The sequence below is a fragment of the Notechis scutatus genome, chromosome 3, assembly GCF_049901735.1.
Source record: "Notechis scutatus isolate UNSWTSFEM ecotype Mainland chromosome 3, rNotScu1.2, whole genome shotgun sequence".
Taxonomy (NCBI): Eukaryota; Metazoa; Chordata; class Lepidosauria; order Squamata; family Elapidae; genus Notechis; species Notechis scutatus.
Genome location: NC_142011.1, coordinates 63,096,613 through 63,123,584, shown reverse-complemented (window position 1 = coordinate 63,123,584; position 26,972 = coordinate 63,096,613). Strand labels below are relative to the sequence as shown.

At 33.9% G+C, this 26,972-nt stretch overlaps 1 protein-coding gene across 9 annotated transcripts in view; it reads right to left on the bottom strand.

Moving 5' to 3' along the window:
- Nucleotides 1–26,972, bottom strand: part of OSBPL9 (oxysterol binding protein like 9) — a 56,478-nt gene that overhangs the window by 28,887 nt on the left and 619 nt on the right. For 4 of the 9 annotated variants that reach the window (XM_087960260.1, XM_087960261.1, XM_026665848.2 and 1 more), the window contains exons 2-5: nucleotides 20,247–20,297; nucleotides 13,031–13,109; nucleotides 5,129–5,205; nucleotides 923–1,018 (exon numbers count right to left, since the gene is read on the bottom strand). Coding sequence is in view for 4 of the 9 variants with exons in the window: in XM_026665848.2 (XP_026521633.2) it covers nucleotides 923–1,018; nucleotides 5,129–5,205; nucleotides 13,031–13,109; nucleotides 20,247–20,297 (303 nt within the window). In the remaining 5 variants the exon portion in view is untranslated. Of the gene's footprint in view, nucleotides 1–922; nucleotides 1,019–2,777; nucleotides 3,208–5,128; nucleotides 5,206–8,564; nucleotides 8,639–13,030; nucleotides 13,110–20,246; nucleotides 20,298–26,972 lie in introns of those variants that run through there. The other 5 variants (XM_026665854.2, XM_087960263.1, XM_087960262.1 and 2 more) reach the window with 4 other exon arrangements.

The following is a 26,972-nucleotide window of genomic DNA, read 5'->3' as shown; positions in this document are numbered from 1 at the left end:
GATCGGGGCTCTCCAACGAAAGAGCACAGACCATAGCCACAGAGAGTCGCGATCTACGGTGCGTCAGCGAGGAGGCTCCGCCTTCTTCTCATTATCAAATATTTTCTTCATTTACAAGATCAAATATCTGAGCCACTTGATAACAGTCAATTCTACTTAGACTTGAAATCTAGAGCCATTTTGGTTGAGGGATTAAGATATCCAGCTAGAAAACGGAAGATCGTAAGTTCTAGACCCATCCTAGGCATGAAAGCTGGCTGGATGACTAATGACCAGTCACTCTCGGCCCAATTCACCTCACATAATTATTGTTGTTGTGGGGAAAATAGGAGGAGAAAGGAATATTAGGCAGGATAAAAATTCTAAAAAAAATAAATATCTATGGCATCACAAATTAACTGTGATGCACACAATGTAATGCAAAAAAGGCATATAGACAAAATTGTTTACATAAATTATCCAACATCAGAGTTTATTTACTTGCACTTAAACATCCAGATTCACTGAAATCACAACCTTTAAATAGAGAATTATTTTAGATTTTTGTCTGATTTTCAGTTTTGATTAAGCATTATAAAATTAAGGTTTGCACATCCTTACTTAAGCAAAGCTTATATTACTGTTCTTAGAACTTGACTATATTTTTAAAGTCTGCAGATTCTAATTTCCACCTAAGCTCCTTAGATCTAATCTCTTGAAGCAGGAACTGTCAACATACTATCTTTGTATTTTGAAACAGATTAGAAAGGTTATTTGCTTTTCAAGAAAATACATTCAAAATTCAAACTAAAATGTATGTTGTTCCCATTTCTGGTATTATCCCCAAAAAGAATTACACTCCTGAATTTTAGGAACAAAATAAAGTATATAATTGCTAAAAAAATTAATTACATCTATAATGCAGTCATTAGAGTTAACATACCTTCAATTGGTCTATCAAAATTTGTAAGTAAGCATCAGCTTCTGTAAGTTTTTTATCAAAATCTTGGACACTTGGAACAAATCCAGGCTCCACACCCTATAAATAATATAAAATCAAAATTAAGCATAATAATTTGTTTTTGTTTACCAATATGCAAGGAAGCAAATTCTTTAATTTTCCAACACAATACTAGCTATAAAGTTATTTTGAATTCATAATTCAAAAGAATGAATATTAGAAGATATTACCTCATTTAGAACCTACTGTTTTAAAAATCCTTCTCAAAGCTGATGTAAAGTTAGACACTTTTGGCTGTCTAGGAAGAAAATTTCAACAGCAAGTAATATAGTTAACTGTTTTACTGCTTTTGTCATCTAAAATTTAATAGGATTCAAAAATCCTCATGTTATGTAGAATTATGGCCACCAAGGCTTTTAAAAAGGGAACAAACTATTAGCAATAAATTATAAGTTTAGAGATTTTAAATAATTCTAAGATTTTAGAACTTTATTTTTATAATCCTGTACAGTTTGCCTTGCACTGATAAGTCTACAACTGGATATTTTCTACAGGTCTCTTTTGTTACTAATAAGGAAGGAGTTTTCAACTCACCTAGTTCTCAGATCATTTTAGAATTTATGTTAAGTTTATCACACAATTTTAATATATATATATTTTAATGTGTCTTCAAATCCGTGTTGGCTCCTGGCAATTGTCTAGCCCTAGATTAAAACTTGTAGTTTTTTTTAGCAAGGTTTTTCAGAAGGGGTTTACCATTGCCTGCTTCCTAGGGCTTTTCAAGGTCACCCGGTTAGCTTTGTAAGCTGACCAAATCTTCAATTAAGATCACCAACCAGCTGGACCAGTTAAATATTAAGAGTGAATGGAATTGTTAAAGGTTGTGCACTATCCATACATAATGAAAAGGTTTTTCTCCTACAAAAAAGAATCCTTCGATGTGAACAGTACCCAAATTTCTGTATAAAAATAAAGGTAATGTAGTAAATACTTGCAGTCTTTATAAAAAATTACATGGCACTATGGATGCTTTATTGCTTTTTTTGTTTCCTGTAAGCATGTTTCCAATTCCTCCAGAAATACACTATCATTACATTCTTGCACAATTGTGGCTTCTACTGTCTGAGCTCACAATTTGACATTTCAGACAGGCTCACTGCTTACAGAAAAACTATTCTTGCAATTCCACATTCTGTATAGGTTTGGCTATATAAAGAATTCATCCTCAAGTAGGCTGGTCTTACCATGTGTTATTAAGAAAAGCCTACTTTGCAGGTTGATTTGCAATTTGAAAGCTATCAATATGTTGCTGTCAACTATACAGCAAATGAGATAAAGGAAGTCAAATTTTCCTGACATTAACTCTCTAACTTTCAGTATTAATGGCTTGATCCTCACTGATCAAATGTTAAAACCCAGCAAAAGACCCATTTAAATAGCAGAAGCAGCAACGGGAGTAATCAATCAGTCATCCAGAGTCCAGTGTGAAAGGCCAACTGATTCTGAACCTTCAACATAACGATGCCCTCATTTCCAATATCCAATTTTAGCGACGGTTCACACTGAACGGAACTAGTTAAAACGCGGAACTGCATGGAAATGATCCGCCGGGTCGGTTGCCTGCTCGCCTATTTTTACGAGATCGTATCAACTGACGTAAAACGCAAAGTGGGTCATTCTCAAAACTGTGCTACTACTCAAGACACTGGAGATCAGGGAAAACTGCGAACTTAAGCGTGTGGGGGCGGGGGGCTCCTCGAGAAGGCCAGCAAATAGGTTTCCATTCCTTTCCTGTCCACTGCAGCACGTTGCTACCCAAAATCTGTTTCCTACTCACACTAGCCATTCTTTTCACGGCCGCTCACGCCTCTCGACAAAGGGTCTTAAAAGATCTCCCTCCTCTCCTTTTCCCTCCCCGCCTCTCCCGGTAGAGTGGCCGCGTCGCAAACCCCCGCTGTTCAGAGTTACGGTCTTAAAGCCAAGAGGGACCCGATTGGCTAGGGGTCAGGTGTCCTTTAGCCTGACCCATCCTCCTTCCCGCGGAAGAATCGGAAGGGAAACACAAACAGTCAACGCGCATCGCAGCATTCCTTTGCTTTCCTGTGGAGCGGCTGCCATCGCTGTGTGGAAGGGGACTCTGTTGGCAGTGAATTAAGACAAATTACCGCACTGCTGGCTCTGCCATTCACAACCCATTTATCTGGCCAGAACTTCTCGCGCAGCGCTGACGATGCCACATATCCATTCAGATTTCCTCCGCCCCCATTTTAGTTATTTCAATACGTCAACATGCTTGCAATTGGCTGCAGCGATCGTCCGCCGAGTTCGATTTCCCCACCCTTCTCTGCAAGTTTCAGCTTAGCCATACAGAATCCCTCACTATGAAGCAGATTTAAACATTTTTACAATGTTGTAAAAAAAAAAAACTGCCTGGTGTTTATTTGACAGGAATCAAAAGAGCGTGCCTTATTTCACCCGGGAGCTTTCCAATTCTTAAGTATAAGTATGTAAAATCATACATTGCAATGTCCTACCTGTCAATGAATACTTCAGCTTCAACCATAACAACACAAGAGCAAACAATAGATACAAACTCAAGGTTAACAGCACCAAACTTGACTGCAGGAAATACGACTTCAGCAACAGCGTGGCCAATGTCTGGAATACTCTACCTGACTCTATGGTTTCTTCCCCAAACCTCAAAAACTAACCTTAGACTGTCTACTATTGACCTCACCCCTTTCCTAAGAGGTCTGTAGGGGGTGTGCATAAGCGCACCAACTTGCCTACAGTCCCTGTCCTATTGTTTCTTTTATTTATTTTTATTTTTCTTATATGTATTCATGTATTCATAACTATGCTTTTACTTATACCTATTAACTTGTAAGCAATTGACATAAATACATACATACATACATACATACATACATACATACATACTCCTAGCTGCACTCTTAAGAGCCAAGAAAAATTGCTCTGAGATCAAAAGGACCTGCAGTGGTGAGAATTAATAGAATCTCTGCGTCTGAGAGACAATAAGGTTAACAAAAAGATAGAAAGAAATAGAATAGTCTAAGTTGGATAGACTTTCAAATAAAACTGCATAATTGTCCACCTAAATCTAAGATTGCTTTTACAAAGATTTATTGTTTGAAAATTATTGTAAATTTCATTTAAATATTCCACAGTGGAACACTTTTTCACTCAGTCACACTAAGCCCAAAGTGAAAATGTTATAGTTTAAAATTAATGACCTTGAAAAGAACTCTTCACTTTGTAATATGAAAGAGTATTTCAGAGTTGAAATACATTAATTCAAATGATAAAATTTAAAAGTCTTAGTCATGTTTTAATGTATTTCAATGTTGGATTTTATTTTTTGCTTTTTTCTTTTGTTTTTGCTGGACTGATAAAAACACAATTTAACATCTAAGGCTGATTTTGGCAAAAAGCTTTGCCTGCAGATGTTTATATGAGGAAGAAACCTAGATGTATAAGACATACTGTAATTACCATGATAGTCGTCTTTTTACTAAAAATAGACACACTCAAGCTTTTTCCTTAAAACTTGTTTAGAATTTTGCTTAAGTTCCATTTGCAAGTATCCAAACAACAAAGATACTTGCACTGAAGAAGAAATATTTGGCTTTTTGGTTTTGTTTTGAATTTTTTAAAAACCAAAAAAAAAAACAAAAAACCAGGAAACTTACAATAGTATTACTATTATTTTAGTCAATGGATTTATATAGCTGTTCTTTATTTCAGTGTAGAAAATTTGCACTTCGTGTCTCCAAACCTGACATGCAGCTATGGATGAATATATAAAACAATTCAACAAAAATACAAATTATAACCGCAAGCCTGTTGCTGAAAAGATACTGAATAAGACTTATTTGAAAATATTTTCAATCAATGTTCCTAATTTTTCAGATTTTAAAAGAACAGTTTCTATCTGTATACTGGCAATACAGTGCTATTTCAAAATTTATTAATTCAGCTGAAATGCTTTCTGTTTGAAACATTTTTAATGCTTTGATTTTATAATTAATACTGATATACTGTATTTGCAAGAGAAAGCTGTATTCATCTAAATATACTTTGGAATGTATTCATCAATTTTTATGAATTCATTTGAGCAAATACTCTTAACCATTTTATAATTTTAAAGCAGAATGCAAATGAACTTACCTGGAGCTGAAGAGTATGACGAAGGATGGTTTCTTCTAAAGCATGAATCCATTTCTCTCTTTCATCAGCATCTCGAGCTGAAAGAATATTAAAAATGTACTTGTGGCCTTAATTTAACAGTAAATAAACACCACCTGGAATAACTTTTTACAGGATGGGCTGCTATACAAATTTTATTAATAAATAATGTTTGATTAATAAATAAAGCAACAAGGCTAAATGTCAGTATCATGAATTATTTCTTTTTTTATTGAATGTTTTCCATTTCTGGGAACAGATTTACATTTTTTACAATAAGGCTAATTGGTAGGAACCAGCCTCATTCTGTTTGAACATGAGTCTTTCAAGTTCAGAAATATTGCAGATCCGGAAACAATAGCATAAACGAGACACAAAATAAAATATACTTCTGATTAAATAGATTTGTTTTTAAAATGTCAGGAACAATATAATGAACCTTATTAACAGTAACCTAAATCACAGGGCAAAGTTTCTTTATACTCTGATTAACCAAATAGGTAACATAATTACAATAGTCCACTACAAATATTAATTCCTAAAATCAAGATCACAACAAAATAAACAAAAATGTAGGGTCTGCTATATAGCACTGGGCTTACATTCCAACTCAGCTACCCTAGCTGAAAGATACTGTCAACCTCACCAGGTAGGCCATACAGGAAACATGACAAGATAAACCAATTCTACTTTATTATAAAGTTGCACTAACAAAATTGTGCTTATCTTTAGTTTGCTGTTATCATGGCTACCCGCACACAAAGCATGTTATAATTGGTTATAATTGTTAGCCATTTGAAGTAGGCTACATTAGGAAACAGCCATAAGAACTACATTTCTAGTTTTTTAGAAAAAATAGTTTTTATCAAAAGATTTTACATATATAATAAAAAACATTTAAAGAAAAATATAGTAAAATTAACGTGAAAAAGAAAAAGGAGCCAGAAAAAAAGAAAAAAATATATATGTATGGCTTCTGTTCTTTTGTCAGTTTGACATATAATTCTAATCAAACTTCTTTTAAAATTATATCATAATTCCCTTCTTTTTATAGCTTATTTTTTCTAATCATCAAAACATTTATTTTGTTATGGTATAATACTAGAATCTTAAAAGCCTTTCTTTCCCTCCCTCTTATACCTAAGAGCATCAAGGTAAGCTAACCTGAGTTTCTTTGTTATTCCTTTCAGGGCTAAACTAATAATTTTTGTAATAGATGCTGTACATTTTCTTCAAGGCTATCTCCACACTCCTCTACAGCAGCCCAGTTTCACTGAAGTGCTGCCAATAACACACTTGCCTCCTTATAACACCCCTCCCATATTCCCTCATCTGTTGTTTATGCTAACTCCAAGGAAGGAAGCAGGGCAATGTTTTTCAGATGTTGATGTTCTTATACTGGATTAGTATTTTGTTGAATGTATCCATTATTTCTCAAATTCAAAGAGATTATGGATTAATAAAATATTACATTTTATAAGGCAGACAAAAAAGATTGTTGTGAGGTCTCTACATGGAAAGATAAAGTATTGTATCAGATTTCAATAACATTAACCAAATAGAAAAGATCTGCTATAAACAAATTTCAAATTTCAGATTTACATTGCTTCTAATCTATTTATTCAAGAGAAGTATCTGTTCTGATATTTATGTATTTACAGGACTTTACATGGCCACATGTCACATTTACAGGACTTACATGGCTCATATGATGGATCCAAACGGCTCAACAATCCATAAACAACAGTTAAGAATAAAAGTACCCTCCCTCAGAGTCCAAATCAACCTTCCTCATCCTAGTCCTCACTTCCACTTGGGGAAAGTCAGATCTTCACAACCCTCTGGAAGGCTAAAATGTTATGGATCTGTTGAATCTCAGATGGGAGCTGTTTCAAAAGGCTGGGGCAGCTACTGAGAAGTCGCACCTCTGAGGTCCTATCAGGTAACATTTAACATCCCTCCCATCTAACCTAGTAGGATGGACAGATACCCTCAGGGATAGGTAGTCCCACAAGCAACTCAGCTCTATGTTATGAACAGCTTTTAAAAAAGTAACTAGCATCGTCAATTGTATCCAAAAAGCAACTGGAAGCCAGAGTTGCTCATGCAGCAATAGTGTTACTTGAGTGAACCCTGGGGTACACAAAACTGCTACTACATTCTGGATTATCTGCAGTTTCCAGATGGTCTTCATCATCATTCTTGATATTAGCAGCAATAAGACTTATATAAAATATTTTACCTTTCTAATGATGCAATCTAAAACATTTACCCAGAAGCCTCAATGCATTCAAAATCTGGAGAAGGTATGAATTATTCAGCCTTAGATCCCTTTATGTCTGTATTTTTAAAATCATGTCCTTATATATTATTATATCCAATGGAATTCACATGGTCCGCCTTGATTTTAAAAAGTCTTATTAATTTAATAATGAAAGAGGAAAACAACTGCATTAATTACAATAGTATCATCATTCCTGATTGTAACACTGATTATTCTTTCCAGAGGGTATTTTAATCAATTTTACTTTTTGGATTCCCAAATTTTAATAATCAGTACAGTTCATAACTGTATAGTCTCAGATTTGTTTATGCTGAACATAATTAATTTACCACATGCTTTTCCTGTTGCTTACCAGTCTAAAAATAAAACATTCTGAGTGTATATATATTTTAAATCAAATAGAAACATAATAGTTTGATCTAAAGGTTTAATGATAATTGATATAAAATTAAAACAAAGAAGCTCCTCATTTTCCCTTTGCATTTTTCCATAATTATTAACCCTACATGAAACAATTTTAACACTTTCAAATATTCCCAGACAAAACTCGCTGACAGTTATCAACATATGTATCTATGCTACTGTTATCAAGAGTTATTACTAGAACTGGATTAAAAGACAGTTACAGGAATAGCTTGGTGTCATACCAGATTTTGGTTACTATATAATTTAAGATAAATATTGAAGCATGCCTCATATACAGAAGAAATCTGGTGTAGATACTACAGCAATAGTATTTTTTTTTCTAGAAATTAAGCAATCTCCATGGCAAACTACATATATTAGTAAATTTCATAACACTTTCCCAGGCAATAGATATGAATATACAACACTATGTAATACTATTGTAAGATATTCAGTAATATACAGACATGAATAATGACTAAAAGATCTGAACAAAACAAAAAAATGATTACATCTTTCAGCTGACTAGTATGGTAAAAGACTATCAGTGCAACCTATATTCTAGAAGTGAATACAAAGTCACTCATACTTCTTCAAGAACAAACAAGTTGAAAACACTTAGGTATAGGCTCCTATTAAATAGCATGATAGGAATTTATAACTGAGTAACTAAAGTTATTTTAAGATCATTGGTTTAAACATTTTATTTTGAATATGGGAAAAAATTACCAATCTATATCCAGCTACAGAAAATTATTTCACCTGCACCATCAACAGTAACTGCACTTGTTATCAGGAACAAGCACTGATTTTACAATATATATTTCAGTTACAGGTACAAGAACAAACAGCACAAATACACAAGAGACTAAAGATAATGAGAAGGGATGAAAAGAGAAAGCACAAGGGAAGACACAAGGCTGGTGTTTTCTGAGTAACACATTTTATATGCACTCATAGGTCAAGTTTTACAATTTGTCTTATTATCTCTTTTAAGACAAAGTCCAACAGACCTTCTGTTCATTATTCTTATTAGCCACTTTGAGTTCTTGATTACAATGGCTGACAATGGAATCCATTGGTTACTTCTTTTCAGAGTCTCAATGCAAAACTTTGAAGCAATTTATAGAATGAGTGGGCAGGGCCATTTATTTATTTAAGAGCCTGGCTCACTTCCAATAATTGAAGGTAGCTTACCTGGGATGCTCCCTTTTATCGCTATAACAGCAGTCCTCTGAAATAGGTTGCGCTGAGAGAAAATAATTTACTCACAGTAAATTCCCATCACTGAGAATGAACTTGAACTATCTCTTTCCCACATTCTCCAGAACCTGGTGCACATATATTCAGTGAGGATTTATCAAAGACTCTTTAGGTTCAGATAAAGGACTATGCACAGGAAAGGCACTGCCATGCTTTTGCAGTGTTTACCAGAATGTATAAAGGAACTGTTCTGTCTCTTGAGAACAAAACCCACCTGTGCTAAGTAAATCAGCAGCCAAAGGTGCCTCAAGTGTACAGTCATATTTAATGAAATAGGGCTATAATTGTTGCACCTAAGGGCATCTTTGCTTGATTTCAAAATTAAGTAGATACTGTCCTCATAAATTTTGTGAGTATTGTAATCTGTTTATTATTGGGACTACTTCCTCAAATGTTTTACAGTGTTTAAAATAAAATCTTTATTTAGAACCTTTCCTACTTTTAATTATTTTATCCTCTCTTGTATTAGTGCTTATAGAGGGGTTTTTCCCCCTATCCACATAGTTTTGGCAGTTGGATAGTACATTTTTAAAATATCTATATACCCCTTGTATATTTCATTACTTAAGCATTTTCTCTTAAATAAAATGTTGAAAACAATTCATTATTCTGGCTTTCATTTTTATACTGATTATGCAGCATCTAGTATTCCTAGTTTATTCTTAGGATTGATTCATTATAATATGAATGGCAGTAGTTCTGCTTTCTCTGATTCCCAAAGAATTCAAAAAAACACAGAGTACTGGAAGTTGAATTCTGCCTAGTGTTTATACATCATATATTACATTAAAATATTTCAAAATCTGTAATTTGTCATATGATTTCAGTAAACCTTTCTACCTCACTTTCTAACCAAATGGAACAAATGTTTAAAAAAATATCTGCTTACCAATAGTTCATAGCTATCTCAGATTTTTTTTATTCTATAGATTTGATTGTTTTATCTAATGTAGAAAGAGCTTTGTATAACACCTGAAGTGTGAAATTTATGTAATTTTTTTACTGCACCAATCCCTAACTGTGGATGAGTTAGAAGAATTTCAACAACAATCCTACCATACAATGACATCAATGGGAAAAAAATGATGTATTTTATGAAGGGTCCCCTGAAAAAGTTTTCTAAAGTTTTCTAAAAACCAGAAGAAAAGTGGCCAAAAGCGTTTGCAGAGTCAACATGTTTCACAACTAAACTATAACAACTAAAGCATCTTGTCTTTTAGTTCAAACCTCCTTTCATACATGCTATCCTTAATGGGGTCCCTCTTGACAGTCTAATAGGCAGTCCTTGTTGTAACCTGGCACTATACTTTATAAAGCTTTATAGGTTATACTCTTTTATTTAAATTGGAACTAAATACAGGAATCAAAAAATAAGATGTTCTACCCACCAACAATCTAGCAGCTCCATGTAATATGCTGTGTTGATTTAAGTATGTAATGAAGGTCACTGTTGCCAATGCCTCTTCCTCCAAGCACGGCTATAATTTGTGCACCAACCAACACCAACCAAAGGTCTGCTTGGCCATAGCTTCCTCCACCAGATGCTGAGTCAAAAAGGAACCACAAACCCATTCCTTCAATAAAGAATACTGTACCTGTACCCTGTCTACAGCCTCAGCCTCAATCTTGCATAATGTGACTTGCATCTAGCTAGTACCAGGGCAGTACTGTTCATTCCCTAGATTTCTTAAATTGTTGTGGCCACATATCTTCCCTGCCCTTGGTATAATGGTTCATAAAGAACCTGAAACTCGCAAGAGCAAAACTTCCTCATTAGTGCTTAACCAAATCATATTACTAGAATCTACATGCTCATATCATTGAAGCATAGATGGATACAGTTTTATTATGTACACACCTGGAATTTACTAGCACTGGCCTGGGTTTAATCACTGAATAATCTGACTACCATTTACTGGGATAGAAGAAGGAACCTGTGCTAATGTACAAGTTCCTCATTTCCTTCAATGGCCTACCCGGTATTCTCTCTGCCCATCACTGTCAAAATGTAAGCCCAGTCTTTCATCCACAGAGCTGTATCCCAACGCCCATACCCAGTTAGCCATTCAACATTTCTGCCCCAAAGAGGTTCTTCGTATTTATCTATAGGTATAGGAAATGCTCATATTGAACTGTATATAGCATGTATATCAATATATTTCTGAAGATATAATTAGATAAATTCTAAAATTAACAAGATGAATCAGCTCTTAGAATGTGAAGATGTAATTTCATTTCTCTAGAATATGGTAAAGTGAACCAAACGTAAGAAAAAAACTTTGCATTTCATAATACAAATGTACCACATATGTTTGTATGTTAAAACACAGCTAGAACTTTTTAAAAGTACAATTGTATTTTATCATTCTTAAGTTGATAATAGGCCACAGATAATAGCATCTGTGTTACTACTAATACATAAGTAATTGGTCCACATAAGAGGAATCTCATAGATATTTAGTCCTTGTTTTAAAAATTGCAGCATCATCCCATGCTATATATTAATATAACAGTAAAATCACAGTAATGTTAAATCCAAGTATAATTAATTTTAGTGAATATTTCAAAGATAACATTACTTTATTTTGTTTTTAATCACCTTATCTCTCAAGATAATTTCCTCTCTGCAGGTAACAAAAACTGTAGAACTGCAGTTCCTTTAACCGCTGCAGTAGAAAACGACATTCATCAAGCTCTGCAACAGAGCTAATGCCTTCCAAAGAGTATAGATTATTAGCATTAACAATTTTTCTGCTCCAAAAAATGAGGTTAAAAACTTGTATTCTGCTATGTTTTGTAGTTTTATGCAGAAATTCTAAAACTGTGAGATAAATATACATTACATAGTAATACTGCAAACTTGTAATGCAAAATTTTTCTATTGTGCAGTGTTTAATGTAATTCCCCCCCCAAAAAAGCTATAGGTTAGCCAAGTCATTGAGAATACAAAGTATATATGACATAGAATTTATCTTTATAGGTACTTCATGAATGTTGATAAAGATTAGAATTTTCTATACAAAGATAAAACAAAGATATTCTACTATAAATTCTACAGATTTTAATGCAGAATGAATCAATTTAATTAAAATAAATAAATGCTTACTCATAAGGAAATAATTTACAGGTTACCGAGAATTAAAAACAAAAATTTAGCAAACAGAGAAAACAATTATGATTTAAAGTAAAACAGCAAGCTTAGAAATGGTAACATTATATAACATTTATATCTTAAACCAGTAGCTACAAACATTTATTTTGCAGATTATATAAAGTACAAATAAAAAACACAGCACCTTACCCTTTCTACTTGTCAACCATAGCATGCAATGACGAAACATAGCAGTAACAGATGGCATTGGAATTAGTAAATATGAATAAAAAGGTAAATGGCAGCAGAATGGTGATTGGTTGACAACAGCAATGAAATATGGATGAAATAAATGAGAGCATGTAAATCCTGAGTCAGAAGTCCACCTTTAAATCAAATGTTCCCTCTCATCTCCCATTTAGAATCTATATCAACAAAAGCTGCAACCTTACATGGTCTTTGTGGCTCTCTCTGTGCAGAAAGCACAACAGCAGTTCTTGATATTAAAGACCGGTGGTGCTTTCTTTCTTTTCTTTCTTTCTTTTTTTTGTTGTTGCAAGAATACCCATCAACAAAAACCCATTATTCTTTCCCCCTTTACTAATACAGCCTTTAAATTTTTAATCTGCACATGCTGCCAATGCTAGTTTTTTCCAGCACATATGTATACACTGCAGATATAAATCCCTGCCTAACCCATAGTGCTCCTGAGTCCAGAATGTTCTCTGTACATTTCCAAGCACTTCAATTTCTACAGTTTTTTAAATTACTCTATTAATTAAACATCCGAACATTTTCTGTGATTGAATTAATGTAATAAGGAGCTTTTCTTTCAGCTCACCCTGGAAATGGAAGGTTTTCTGATCAACAGTTATTGTGAAGGTGCTGTCGTCTTCATCATCTATACCAATCACAGCTCCCTGTGAAACAAAGAGCAAAAATCCTGATAAGCAAAGCAGTGACATCACAGCAGCATGCAGTCTATTTCTACAAGACTAGAATGCAAAATTCAGACGAATTTTTTAAGGCTTACTGATTCAGTTTCTAAAAATTAAACAATGTTTGTTAGACTAATTGTACTTTATGCAGATTATATATTGTAGCTTTTCAAATATGACACTGCAGCATTTTATTTCAAAACTGAAAGGATAGGGATTTTATGGCAGGAAATCACAAACTAAAAAAATAAATTACTTTTCCACATTAAGCTTAGACTAAAGTAACCTAGGCATCCTCAAATCCAAACATGGGTTTGAGTATTCTTATAAACTCAAGTAGTTCACATATATGAGAATTAGGGTCCTTCAAAAAATTATAATTTCATACAATATATAATTTAAATGGTATGCTTAAATACGTCTTATTCTGTTGTTTTCAATCTATTATTGCAATTAGTTTGAGTCTGCAACTGCATAGTTATTTGGATTCCATATAACTTAATTATAATGCTGTTTTATTTTCTAAATGGCAACACAATTAGACTGGAAAGTTGAGGCAGGCAAGGGGACTGCAGCACAAGAAGACTGGAGAGAAAGATTAAGATCAGAGAGGTGTTGGGGAAAAACAGTGAAGGAAAGTCATGGAAAAGAATTAACAGTGTGGAAAGATTAAGTGAACTAAAGAGAGGGATGAATATGTAGGAAGACACATAAGGGGGAACATTTGAAGACAAGAAAGAAGGGAAAAGGAGAATAGAGACAAACAGAGGGAGACTAATGCATTACTAAGGCAGGTGAAAACAAAATGCAGTGGGCATGGCAAGAAAAAGAATGCTGGGAGCTGTATGGTGGAGTGGGCTATTGTAGGCTACCTAAATGGACTGCATTTTGACCAGATATTGCACTTGCTGTGTTCCTGTCATGCTAGAAGAATAGTAGTCCAGAAACCACAATAAATAACCTATTTTTTGGTTATGCACTTTGTTAAGTGGACTGAAATGATGATCAAATGATGATCACATGCACAACCAGTGGATCAAAATTAACAGGGTGAAATTTAATAGCAGTGATCTAGATAGGAAAAAATTAATAGCACAAATACAGGTAGTCCTCGACTTACAACAGTTCGTTTAGTGGCCTTTCAAAGTGACAATAGCACTAAACAAAGTAACTTATAACACGACAATTACAGCATCCCCATGGTCATGTGATCAAAATTCAGACGCTTAGCAACCGACTCATATTTATGCCGGTTGCGGTGTCCCAGAGTCATGTGATAACCTTTTATAACCTTCTGACAAGCAAAGTCAATAGAGAAGCCAGATTCACTTAACAACCATGTTATTAATTTAACAAGTGCAATGATTCACTTAACAACTGTGGCAAGAAAGGTCATAAAGTGGGATAAAACTGTTTTAACAAATGTCTCACTTAGCATCAGAAATTTTGGGCTCAATTGTGACTGTAAGTTGAGGACTACCTGTACAGGATGAGGGAGTAGTAGTATGTGGAAAGATTCTAGCTGTTTTACTAGATCACAGACTGAATCCAAGCTGATACCCAAGCCGGTAAAAAGGCAAACACTTTAGGGTATATTAAAAGGATCATAAAGTGGAGATCAAACGAGATAACTGTCACATTCTACTAAGGGCAAAGTCTCACTGAAAATTATACTATATGTTTCAGGCTCCCAGTTCAAAAAACAAAAACAAAACATTAACAAAGTGACCTGTCAAGAACTGGTTAAACTAGATTCTATTTAGCTAACAAAAGAGAAAATTGAGGGTTATATTAGAATTGGAAAGACTAACTTGAGGTGTGGTTGGCATAGATTTTTATGCTACGTTAAAGTCAATGTTGATTTTAAAAATCACTGTATGAGATGCTGTACTAAATGTATGGAACAAATACAAATCCCAGCTGTGTCCAAAAATAACTTTATTGGTCTTAGCACAGGAAACATTTTATAGAAGAGGAACAGAGGACAGAGGATTTATTAATACAGGAAGATGAAGACTTTAAAATGAAGTAAAGCAAACAATTGACCGCAGAAGATCATAGTTTTCATACACACAAAAGAAATATTTAATATTAAAAGGGTAATTAGAACTGAGAAACATAAAATGGAATCTGAAAATGAGTAATGTACAAATGATGAATGTGTTATTGCAAAAATGTATAAACGTTAATATTTTATTGGGACTTATGGGTACTGAATTAGGAAACACCCATGGAAGATTAATTTTACAAATTGTAATAATAGCAAGGTTATTCTATGCACAAAGTATTTAACATACAAAGGACAAATAGATCTTTAGTGGAAGTGGCAAAACTGTACTGTTTGGCCAGGGAGAAAAAAAGACAACCTTTTATGGACTTTTGCTAAAAAGTGAAGTAATGATTTCTGGATTTAATGACTGAAAAAGATGAGAATTTAATGTGGGGTTAAAAGGATTTCTGGAAAAGATAAGAGGAAGGAAGGAAAATAGGTTTATCAGTATCAGTTGAAGAGACAGTGAGAAGTCATTGTAAATTCACAACTTGTTTTCTTTTTTCTTTTCTTGCATCTTTTTCTTCTATCTTTTTTCTTTAGATTTACCTTTTACTTTCTGTAACTAATAAATGTCATTACAGGTAGTCCTTGGCTTACAACCACAACGGAGCCCAAAATTTATGTTGTTAAGTGAAATATTTGTTAAATGATTTTGGCCCCATTTTGCTACCTTTCTTGCCACCGTTGTTAACTGAATCACTGCAGTTGATAAGTTAGTAACCTGGATGTTAAGTGAGTCTGGATTCCCCATTGACTTTGCTAGTCAGAAGGTCATTAAAGTGGGTCACGTGACTTTGGGACACAGCAACGGTCATAAATATGAACCAATTGCCAAGTGTCTGAATTTTGATCACATGATTATGAGGATGCTACAACAATCATAAGTTGCTTTTTTCAATGCCATTGTAACTTTGAACGGTCACTAAATGAAGTGTTGTAAGTCAAGGTCTACCTATATTAAATTCTTGATAAGTATAAATTTAAAGAACCTGAGGGGTGACAGCAGAGTGTGAGACTAGGAGCTCTAAGGGAAAGCGAGCATAACACAGTGCAGGGAGACTAAGGGAGGGAGGATGTAGGTCCATGCAAGTGCAAGAAATCCAAGGAAAAGATAACAATGTCCAGTAAGGAGGGTATTTGACACTGTGCATGGGAAGACTGGAGCTGATTAACCACAGCGAACTGTGACCTTTCTCTGCTAGTTTCCCCATTGATTTTTTCTGGTGGGATGTCAGTTGAGATTACAAACTGCAATCATATGACTAAGGGACATTGCAACTATCATAAATATAAGCTGGTTGCAGCCCAAACTACAATCACATGATCATGGTGGTGGCACAACAATGACCATAACTTTGAGGACTGGTTGTAACTATAACTCATTCAACACCATTATTTCTGGGATCTTCATAAATGAAATTAGCATTTCATGATGTGAATTAATTTTAATTATTTTTTTGTAAATGATTACAAATTTTTGCACAGAGAGAAGACTCTTTGACAAAGCCCAGTGGGTCAAATGGGTTGCCCTAGCAGTCTGGAAGCTCCTCATTCTATTCAATTATTAAATATAGTATAATCATTATTTTAAACAGCTCTTAAGATTCTTAAAGATACAGCCATCTTCAAAGAACGACAAATCAATATTAGAACAAGAAAAAGTATAAGAGAAGCTATGCTTTTTGACAGATTATTATATTTTTGTTACATTAAAAAAAGTAAAATTCTCTTAGTGATTAGTATTTTCTTGCCCTACTAATATGTCTCAGGAAATTGTTCATTTTGATTTTTTTTTTGAACTTACAAGCATACTTTGAATAAATGACTATAGATGCAGTGTCTAGTAAATATACCTGCAAAGGGACTACATATAGAAACACCAATTACTTAGTTCAGAGGCAAATACACATATGTGCAGTATGGCAGTATTAATTGTCAATAAATAGGCCTCTTGGCGAATACACTGTTTAACTAACTCACATGTCATAGGTTTATTTCCCAAAGTAGTGTCCTTTTGCACTTCTGACCATTTTTTCTACCCCATGCCTTATTAAATCTAAATGATTTGATTTGGATTTAAAATTAAATCATTTGGATGATTTAAGAAATCAGAAAGATGAAAGTATAATCAAAAATTCCAATGGTTAATTATCAATGATATTAGAGATAAGTAAGAAGAATTGGCAGAACTGAAAATTTATGCCAATATTTTAAGGACAGACTTTCCAACTGGTTTTAAACATAAACAGAAACAAGAAAAACTGTTGTAACATGCATAATAAATTTTAATTCTAAGTCCCGATTAAAATTCTGATGGGTGTTGGCCTTAAAGTAGACTCACAACTATGTCTTCAAAAGTGATCATACATACACTCTCAAAAAAAGCTGCTTCATACACAAGTTACTAGCATACTTTAATTATATATTTTAGGGAGTACTGTGTTCCGTGCTGTCCTGAAAGATTCTGGAAAAATATTAATACCTTGTCCGTGCTAGAAAATTAATATAATTAATATAACCCAAGCTCTGTAAAGGACCTTGGAATACTCACCTCGAATGATCTAAGTGCTAGAGCCCACTGCAACTACATAGCCAAAAAGGCATTAAGAGTTGTTAACCTAATCCTACGTGGCTTTTTCTCTGGTAATATCACACTACTAACCAGAGCATACAAAACATTTGCTAGACCAATACTCGAATACAGTTCATCAGTCTGGAACCCACATTACATATCTGATATTAGCACAATTGAGAAAGTCCAGAAATATTTCACAAGAAGAGTTCTCCACTCCTCTACTCGTTGTAGAATACCTTATGCCACCAGACTTGAAATTCTAGAACTAGAAAACCTTGAATTACGCCGTCTTCGGTCTGATTTAAGCATGGTATATAAAATCATACATTGCAATGTCCTACCTGTCAATGAATACTTCAGCTTCAATCATAACAACACAAGAGCACACAATAGATACAAACTCAAAGTTAACCGCACCAAACTTGATTGCAGGAAATACGACTTCAGCAATAGAGTGGTCAATGTCTGGAATACTCTACCCGACTCTGTAGTTTCTTCCCCAAACCCCAAAAACTTTAACCTTAGACTGTCTACTATTGACCTCACCCCTTTCCTAAGAGGTCTGTAGGGGCGTGCATAAGCGCACCAACGTGCCTACCGTCCCTGTCCTATTGTTTCTCTTATTCTTCTTTTTATTTTTCTTATATGTACCCATTTCATGTATTCTCAACTATGTATACACTTATACTTATTATCTTGTAAACAATTGGCAAATCAAATAAATAAATAAAATAAAATAAATAATTGATATGTTATACAGGGTACACTTGGAGAAGAAATACATAGAGCCTCCTTCAAACATGCACACATTTCAGAACAAGACACAGACATTTCACAAAAACACAATAGTTATTGTGGCATAGCTCGCTATATAAATATACTTAATTTGTAAGCCATGTTTTACATGGATCCAACCAAATGTGGTTTATTTAACAAACCATTGTTAAAACAATCCAGTCACACCCAGATTCAAGCTGAACAGCCAAACTGAATCACAGAAAGCTGACATTGCTCAGTACGATTAGTCCAAGACATTTTTCTATCTGAGGTGAACCAGCAATGTGCTCCATTTAGCCAACTCTCTCTGAGGTAAGTCTGTTTCATCAGGTTGTTTTAAAAATAAGCCCTTTAGCTTCTGGAGGGAAGGTAGAATATAAATACAAATAAAAAATATTTGTAAACATTTAGACAATTATACATTAAGGGTTAAAAATTCAAAATTGGAAAAAGAAACTCTGATTCTATTTTGTCCAATCAACATGCCATATAACACTGCAAAGAAAATGCACAGAAACATTATGCATTTCTTGTCAGAAAAATATAACACTGAATTTAGGGAAACTTACTACTAGGTAAGAAAATATATAATTGCCAATTTATATTTATTGACATATTTTTTAAAAATCAAATTCTGTTCAATATCATTTAGGCAAAGTATGAAAATAACTGTAGCAATTTTCTCCCTCATCACCTATCTTCTGATTTCTGTATAGACCTTAACTTCACAGTCTACCCAAAACAAGAACAACAGGATTATTATATTACAGGAATATCATATACTACCATAACTTTCTCCCAATAATGTAGGAACTTTCGCCATTACTGTTTGTATTATCATAGATAGAATGGATATTCTATTTCTCAGAAATAGAAACAAAAACAATTTTCAAGTAGTAATCCAAAAAGTTCAGACAAAGCGAACTGGACATGTTTTTTCTTTATTTGAAAGCTCAGCAGATTGGCCATGGGTACACTTGAAACTTGCTCCATATAATCATACAGACTACAAATACTCTATGACTGAGTAATTATATGTATTTATATTAAACTTGACAACCCAGTGACACATTGGGTTATTTTTTGACCGAAAGGTAAATGAAGTTTGATGTGACCAGAATGAACGATAAATTTAGGTTGACCACATTTTTTTCACCCCAATGCTGAGTAGTTCCATGATCATCTGAGAATCATAAATAGAAAAATAATTGTAGTAGGAAATGAACTTCAATAATAAGGCAATATTTTCTTACTGAAACAGCTAAATGGAATGACCACAAGCAGGCAAAAAAACTGGAAATAAGACCAACTTCTAATTTCCTGTTGACTTCCCCACTGACTTCCTTTGTGGGAGGCCTGAAGGCAGCATCAGCAATCACAATCACATGACCAAAGGGATGCTGCAACAGCCAACAACTTTGGAAATAAAACTAGTCTAAAATTGTGGAAATTTCAATTCCATAGGAGTAATGGGTCCTGGATTTTTTACACATTATTTAAGTTAACAGATTTTAGATAAATCGATTCAAAAATTGTTCCAGTATAATGCACTGTTTGGCCTAACTTGAAAGTACAAACAAACACGTGAGTTTTAGTAGCATATAAAAGAAATGTAAAGTTGATTTATTTATATATTTTTTTAAAAACATAGAAATAAGCACATAAGTCATCTCAAGTTTCTAGCCCACAAATATCTATCCAATGAAATACTTACCCTTAGTCTAACACAGCCTCTGCGTGATCCTCGCATCATTTTATCTTTTGACTGAAATAGAAAAAATGTTCATTTCAAAAAAGGTTGTAAAATGCAAAGCAAGAGGTTGAAGTTGTATTTACTTTTTGTTTTTACTGCACTGAAAAAATATCAGAAGTCACCAGATTTTGCTCTTTCTCCTTGCATTTTCTTGTTTCTTTTCTTTCTTTCTCTTTGTTTTCTAATGTTTGGGTTTTTTTTCTATTTTTATTTTATAAAAAAACTTAACAAAAATAGTTCATCAACTGTTGATATCAATTCTGTAGTTCTTAACATGGTATACACATAATGGAAGAAGATATACCAGTTAACACACAGTATATGCATTCTGACCATATTGTAACACAGATAGTCCTCGTGTTATGATGGCAATTGGGACTGGAACTTCCATCAGTAGGCCATGCAGTCATAAAGTACAATCATGTAGTGATGGCAATTCCAACAATCCCAGTTGCTGTCATAACCCAGGACAGTGCAGGCCATTAAATGAGGACCTCATGGGAACACCATGTAGGAAGAGGCAGGAATCTCAGGTAATCAGACCAGTGGGTGAAAGCTGTAGGTGCGAACGACAAGTGTGAGGCTACTAAGCAGCAAGGGGAAGGGATAGGTGCTGGGGCAGGTGCTAGGGAACAGAGATGGGTGCTGCTGCTCTACCAGAAGGGGCTAAAAGTCCTCCCCACCGTACTGCACTGACAGCTGCAAGGCAAACATCCCACAATGATGTTTCCACAGTATCTACCAGGAAATTCCTGATAGTTGCTTTAGCCAATGGCTTCTCACACAGCATGTCAGTTGCAAGTGGAGGCGGTGGTGAAGGCACCGTGCACAGCATGGCCAACAAATGATGCGGGGCTTGAGGCTAGCCAGGATTGGCGAGCCTTGGCAGAGTAGAAGCAAGTAAAAAGATGACAAAAGTTAACTGGGGGTGGTGGGCAGCATGGAGATCATAAGTGTGAACTGGTCACCACGCCCTCAAAATTTTATTATGCAACTCTAGGGATACTGTGATGGCTGGAACTTCAAAGAAGTCAATTTTTTCAGTGCCATCGTAATTTTGAATAAATGGGTGCAACCCAAGGACTACCTGTGAAATCTAGAAAAATCTACAAAGAGGACAAGAATGGCTGCAAAGTGTTTGTTTTTACTTTTAAAAAGAGTGAAGGGAATAAGAAGGATGAAGATATTTCAAAGCCCATTTATATCAGTATGACAGAACAGAATATAAACTTTTCCCAGACCTATTTACATGGTTCGTTAATAGAAAAAGCTAATAGAATTGGGCAGTGATCCAAAATCAAACCATAACAAGGGATTTGACAGACAGGAAGATGCACAGATAACTCCTACTGACAACACTTTAATGCAGCTACTATATATCATTTTCTCATGCAGCTGCTCCTAAACAGAATATATAAAAATAAATTTCAAGAGATCCAAAGAAAGTAAACTTAAGGCATAACACTGACATTTTATAACTAAAGCTAAAAATTTAACAATACCAGATATTTACCTTGTTCAGTTTAATTGCAAATATAATTAGGAATCACATTCCGAATTTTATTGACAGTTAATTATGCTAGATACTACATACAAGTGTCATATTCATGTCAAGAGGAATTTGATCCAGCTCACCTGAACAACTTATCGGATCAAATAAACTTATGTTTCAGTGAAAGAAGAGATTAATGCAACTGAATGCTTTTTTTTGTATAATGCTTTCAATTCAATGAAAATAATCACCTTTTCCCAAGCATGCTTTTAGTTTTTGTCCACATTCTCTCACTTAACACTTTATTAGCTCATTTGCTATTCCTAAGAAATAGTCTTTGATAGAATGAGGGAGAGAAACTACAAGTAAGGATGAAAGAATATGGGAGATGAACAATAAAAGTTTGAAAAAAATCAATCCATTTTCCCTCATAAAACAAGAATGAAGAACCTATAGGAAGTTTGATTCTCAGAACTATGTTGTGTAATTAAGCAAGATAGTGAAAGTTCAATCCTTGCCTTATCTTTCATTAAACTTGTTTCCATAAAATGTTTGCTCCACAGGGAAAAAAGAAACAACAGTTTTGGTTGGGAAGTGTGTGTGTAGTGGGAGATTAAAATTATTGACTATACATGCATTTGAAATAAAATGGTATAAGTAAATCTCCTTCAAGTCAAATTCAGTTCCTAGTGTCTCTGTGGATGCATGGGTTTTTTTGATAATGGCAGAGAAATGATTGTCATTATCATGCATTGCCATTTTCTTCTGAAGGATTTGTTTGTTTGTTTCACTCCACAAAAGAATTCTACTTGTTTCCCTATGCATAACACAAATTAGTGATGTTTGTAGAGAAAAATTAACAATTAGGAAAAACCAAAATATGTTTTGACTATCTGTGCAGATATAAAGGAACCACTGTGCAGAGGTAACCACTGCTATCCAAGGTCTCTCCTGCTTGAGCATCTTATAAATCTTATCTTATATATAAATCTTATCTTATAAATCTTATCTAGGAAAGCATTTGTACAATTACATCTTTTTTCACTCGCATTGCATAAAATCACTCATACATTCATCAATTTACAAGCAGACTATTGCAATTTACTCTATACGGGGCTGCCCTTGAAAACCATCTGAAAACTTACACTGATTTAACACAGTCACTCTGGTAGTGATGTGCATGTATACCCATATAGCATGTTTACTCCAGGAGTTGCACTGGCTGTCAGTCAGTTTCTCATTGCAGTTCAAGGTTAGGGTTATCACCTTTAAAGCCCAGCACATGTCTGATGTTGGTTATCTTCAGAATTGCTTGCTCTAAGATCCAATGCCCTGCTGAAGAACCCATTCCCATAAGGAGTTGCATTTGCAAAGACCCTGAAGTAGGGCGTTCTCAATGTTGGCACACCTCCTGTGGAATAACTTGTCCATGTATATATAAACCATATATACAAACCCTATGAACTTCTCCAAGAACCTGGTTCTGAGAATGAGATTTGGGAAATGTCAAGTCTGCAATTTATCACACTGGATTATGCTAGTATATTTATTAATTGTTTACTCCTCATTTTTGCTGTATGCTATCCAGGTCATTTTGAGTAAAGCAACACAGAAATGTCAGCAAATAAATAAATCTGCTGGTGTTAATAACAAAATCCCAAATAAATAGTCTACAGTATTCTTTTCTGAACAGAGAATTTGGTACAGTTCACAGCAAACATAGAATTTATCCATTAATACCTTCCACTATATACCTATAATTTAGTTTTATTTCCATATGGAATTTTTTAATTCTTTTCTGTCTCCAGAAAGGTAAAATTTCACAAAGTAATCAATTAAAAGTAAAATAGTAAAATTTTGCAAAGTTACAAATAATTTAAGAATTTAAAAGTGATTCATTGAACAATTTCTTCTGTCTACATATTAGTACAAAAAATAATCTTGTTAAATTACTAGAAGTTAAGGAACTATTTATTAAACCAACACAGAGAGTTGTCCTCTCAAAATATCAACTATTAAAAAAACTGACACAGGAAAAAGATTCTGATCTGGCAGGCTATTTATTTGCCTTGTATTAGACACAATTACATAAACTCTTAGATAATCTCTTAGTTCTAACTGTTGAAGCAGTTCTTTGCTCATATTACAAAAATGCTTCATTGCAGAAAAAAAAACGCTCAAGTCAGATTTCCAAGCGTCCCAAATCCATTTAAACTGAAGTCGCTACTACCCAATCAGTGCAATTTTATTTCTCTTAATGCACTTATATTTTGTTTTACTACTGTAAAATACATGATACCTTGATCCCACCAGTTTTCTAATATATTTTACTGTGGTTTTTACTTATTGTCTTGCACTTTTTCTTTTCATTTGTAATAAAATAGTCTATGTAACTGTAATAAAGTACCTATGAACCTATTCTAAAACTTCCAAATGTTGTAGAAGTGTACTTTGTTACAAGACATTAAAATATTGTAACATAATTTTCCTGAATGAGATCACTTCATAGCCCTTTATTTGAAATAATCTGATATTACATGTCCCTTCAGATTAAGTGCTTTAACTTAAAGCAGAAAATATGTGCTAAATAAGAAACCAGTTATTTCACATTTCTGCTCTTGGAGGCTTTTTGTGCTTTCGGATTGCTTTTAATCCTGTAACTGCTTGTTTACTTTGTTCTCAGTCTATATAACAAGAAAGGAGGTAGAAGCCTTCCAGAGTGCTCCCTAGCATTTTTATGTATCTGAGTTAATTAACATTTATGTAAATACATAGGTTCATACAAATCTATGACACAGAAATGTAAACTGACCTATCTTGTCCATATCACTATAGATGCAATGGACATGGACATTATTTCGGGGTGGGGGTAAGAGACTGATATAATCTGAACAGAAATTTAGTTTGTTTCATTCTAAGACAGCTGAATGGAAGCCTGCTAAATTAAAGCTTTAAAGTAGTTGTTACTTTATGTACTGAGCATATATTGATAAGCAAATCATTTCCTAAAATAACATGATTTATGTTCTTTACAGATTAAAAAGGCACCCAAGAACTAGAACAAGACTAGTAAACACAATAATGTTTCCAGATATTTTGGACTATTAATCCCATACAGTTCATCTAGCATGGCTGATAATTAACGATAACAATGTATAGTTTAAATATCCAGAGAGAAAAAGTTATGTAGATTTAAATAGGATAATCTCAAAATCATACATCAGAACTAGCACCTATCACATTCTGCTAAAAGTATCAGATTGGGTATATTTCTATCTCACTCAGTATTATTTTATGCAACTTCCACTTATTTTCCTATTTTTAACTTCTATTCCAATAATATCTATATATATTAATGATCACTTACATTCTACACAATTTTTATTATTATAAATAATACACTTAAGATTACTAAACAACTACTTTTGTAGGGAAAATATTACACAATAATAAATTAAGAAATTAATTTCTTCCTCCTGTAGTAGTTGGAACATTCTCACTGATAGTTTTGTTAATTTGCTTGTTTTATGTATCCTGCTGTTTGGGCTATTGAGATTTTTGCCTAGGTGTCTTTATTATTATTGTTATATTTTTACATTACCGGTATAAATTCACTGCATGTACTCTTGAATTGTTCCCTGAAGATAGCAGTTTAGCAATTATATACATAAAAAAAGAAACTGGATACTGGAGTAACAGGCAGAAAAGATTACTGTTTCTTTATACCATGGTGAACGTGATGCATATTCTATAGTATATCATAACAAAACCAGAAGAGTTGTAGAAATAACGAAGAGAATTGGCCAGGATATAAAACAGATAACAAAAAATTAGCAATCAATTTTAAATTAAGTCTTTCTGAAGGAAATGTATACAAAGTAGCAACTGAAACTAGCCCCATAAAAAAGAGCAATTTCTACAACTTCCATAATATTTAAATGACAGAATATATATTTAGTTTGAACAAATTAAAATCTAATAAGATGAAGAGAGGAATTAATATATGACGAAGTATGGTACACAAAAAGACACTAACAGTCAATTTTACTCAATTTTTAAAAATACTTTTAAAAAGTTTAAAACTTAATTTTTAAAGTTTGGTGTACAGTTTAAGACATCAGTCTAGAAATTGGGAGACTGAGTTCTAGTCCTGCCTTAGGCACAAAGCCAGCTGGGTGATTTTTGGGCCAGCCCTAAGGAAGAGGCAATGGCAAACCATTTCTAAAAAAAACCTTGCCAAGAAACCACAGGGACTGAGTTTAGGTAGTCTCTGAGAATCAAACATGATTGAAAAGAAAAATAATAATTTTTTATTAAAATATATAATTTTACATTAAATGCAGCTAAATAGGAGGCGGAAGAAATATAGGCTAATAAGTGAGTTACTATAGATTATTTTTCACTAGCACATGAAAAAAATGCCTGTTTTAATGTAGTCTGTAAATGGGATTTGCTGGCTATTGCAGTACAGAGATTATGGTAGCTGAATTTTTTTCAGACAGATTGCTGCAAGAAAAGAATGGTGGTATCTCATGAACATTTATCCTGCCATAACTGTTGCCACTTTTTGTATTTTTTTTCCTTATTATTTAATGGATTTTTCATTCTTCAGAGAAAAGTTAGTTTCACCTGTGATATACAAAATTATCAAAAATATCATACTAGCACACATAATAAGCCCTACCTCAGTTTAAGGCTTAACAGATGGGAGCTTAAGCAAGTTCACTGAGAATTAATTTCAAGTTTGCACAAGTTAGACACTTAAACTAAGTGGAAAGAAATTATGCACACATACGATAATCTTATTATCCAGAAATGTAGTATTTCCACCCTCAAATACCATCACAGCAACAGTTCCAGTCTTTACTAAGGGAAGTTATTATTACTAAGTTGAGTCTTTAATACGTCTTTAATAAGAGGCGGTCGACCTGTTTTCCAAAGCAGATTGGAAAACTCCCAGAGTGGAAGTTGAAGTCCACAGGTTTTTACGTTGCCAAGGGTGGAGATCCCTGTTCCAAAGCATCTGAGGGCAGGGCAACAAGTAAACGATGGAAACTTATCAAGAAGAGAAGCAATGTAGAATTAAGGAGAAATTTCCTGACATTGAGAACAATTAAATCAGTGCAGCGGCTTGGCTCCAGAAATTGTGGGTGCTCCATCACTGGAGGTTTTTAAGAGATTCGACAGCCATTTGT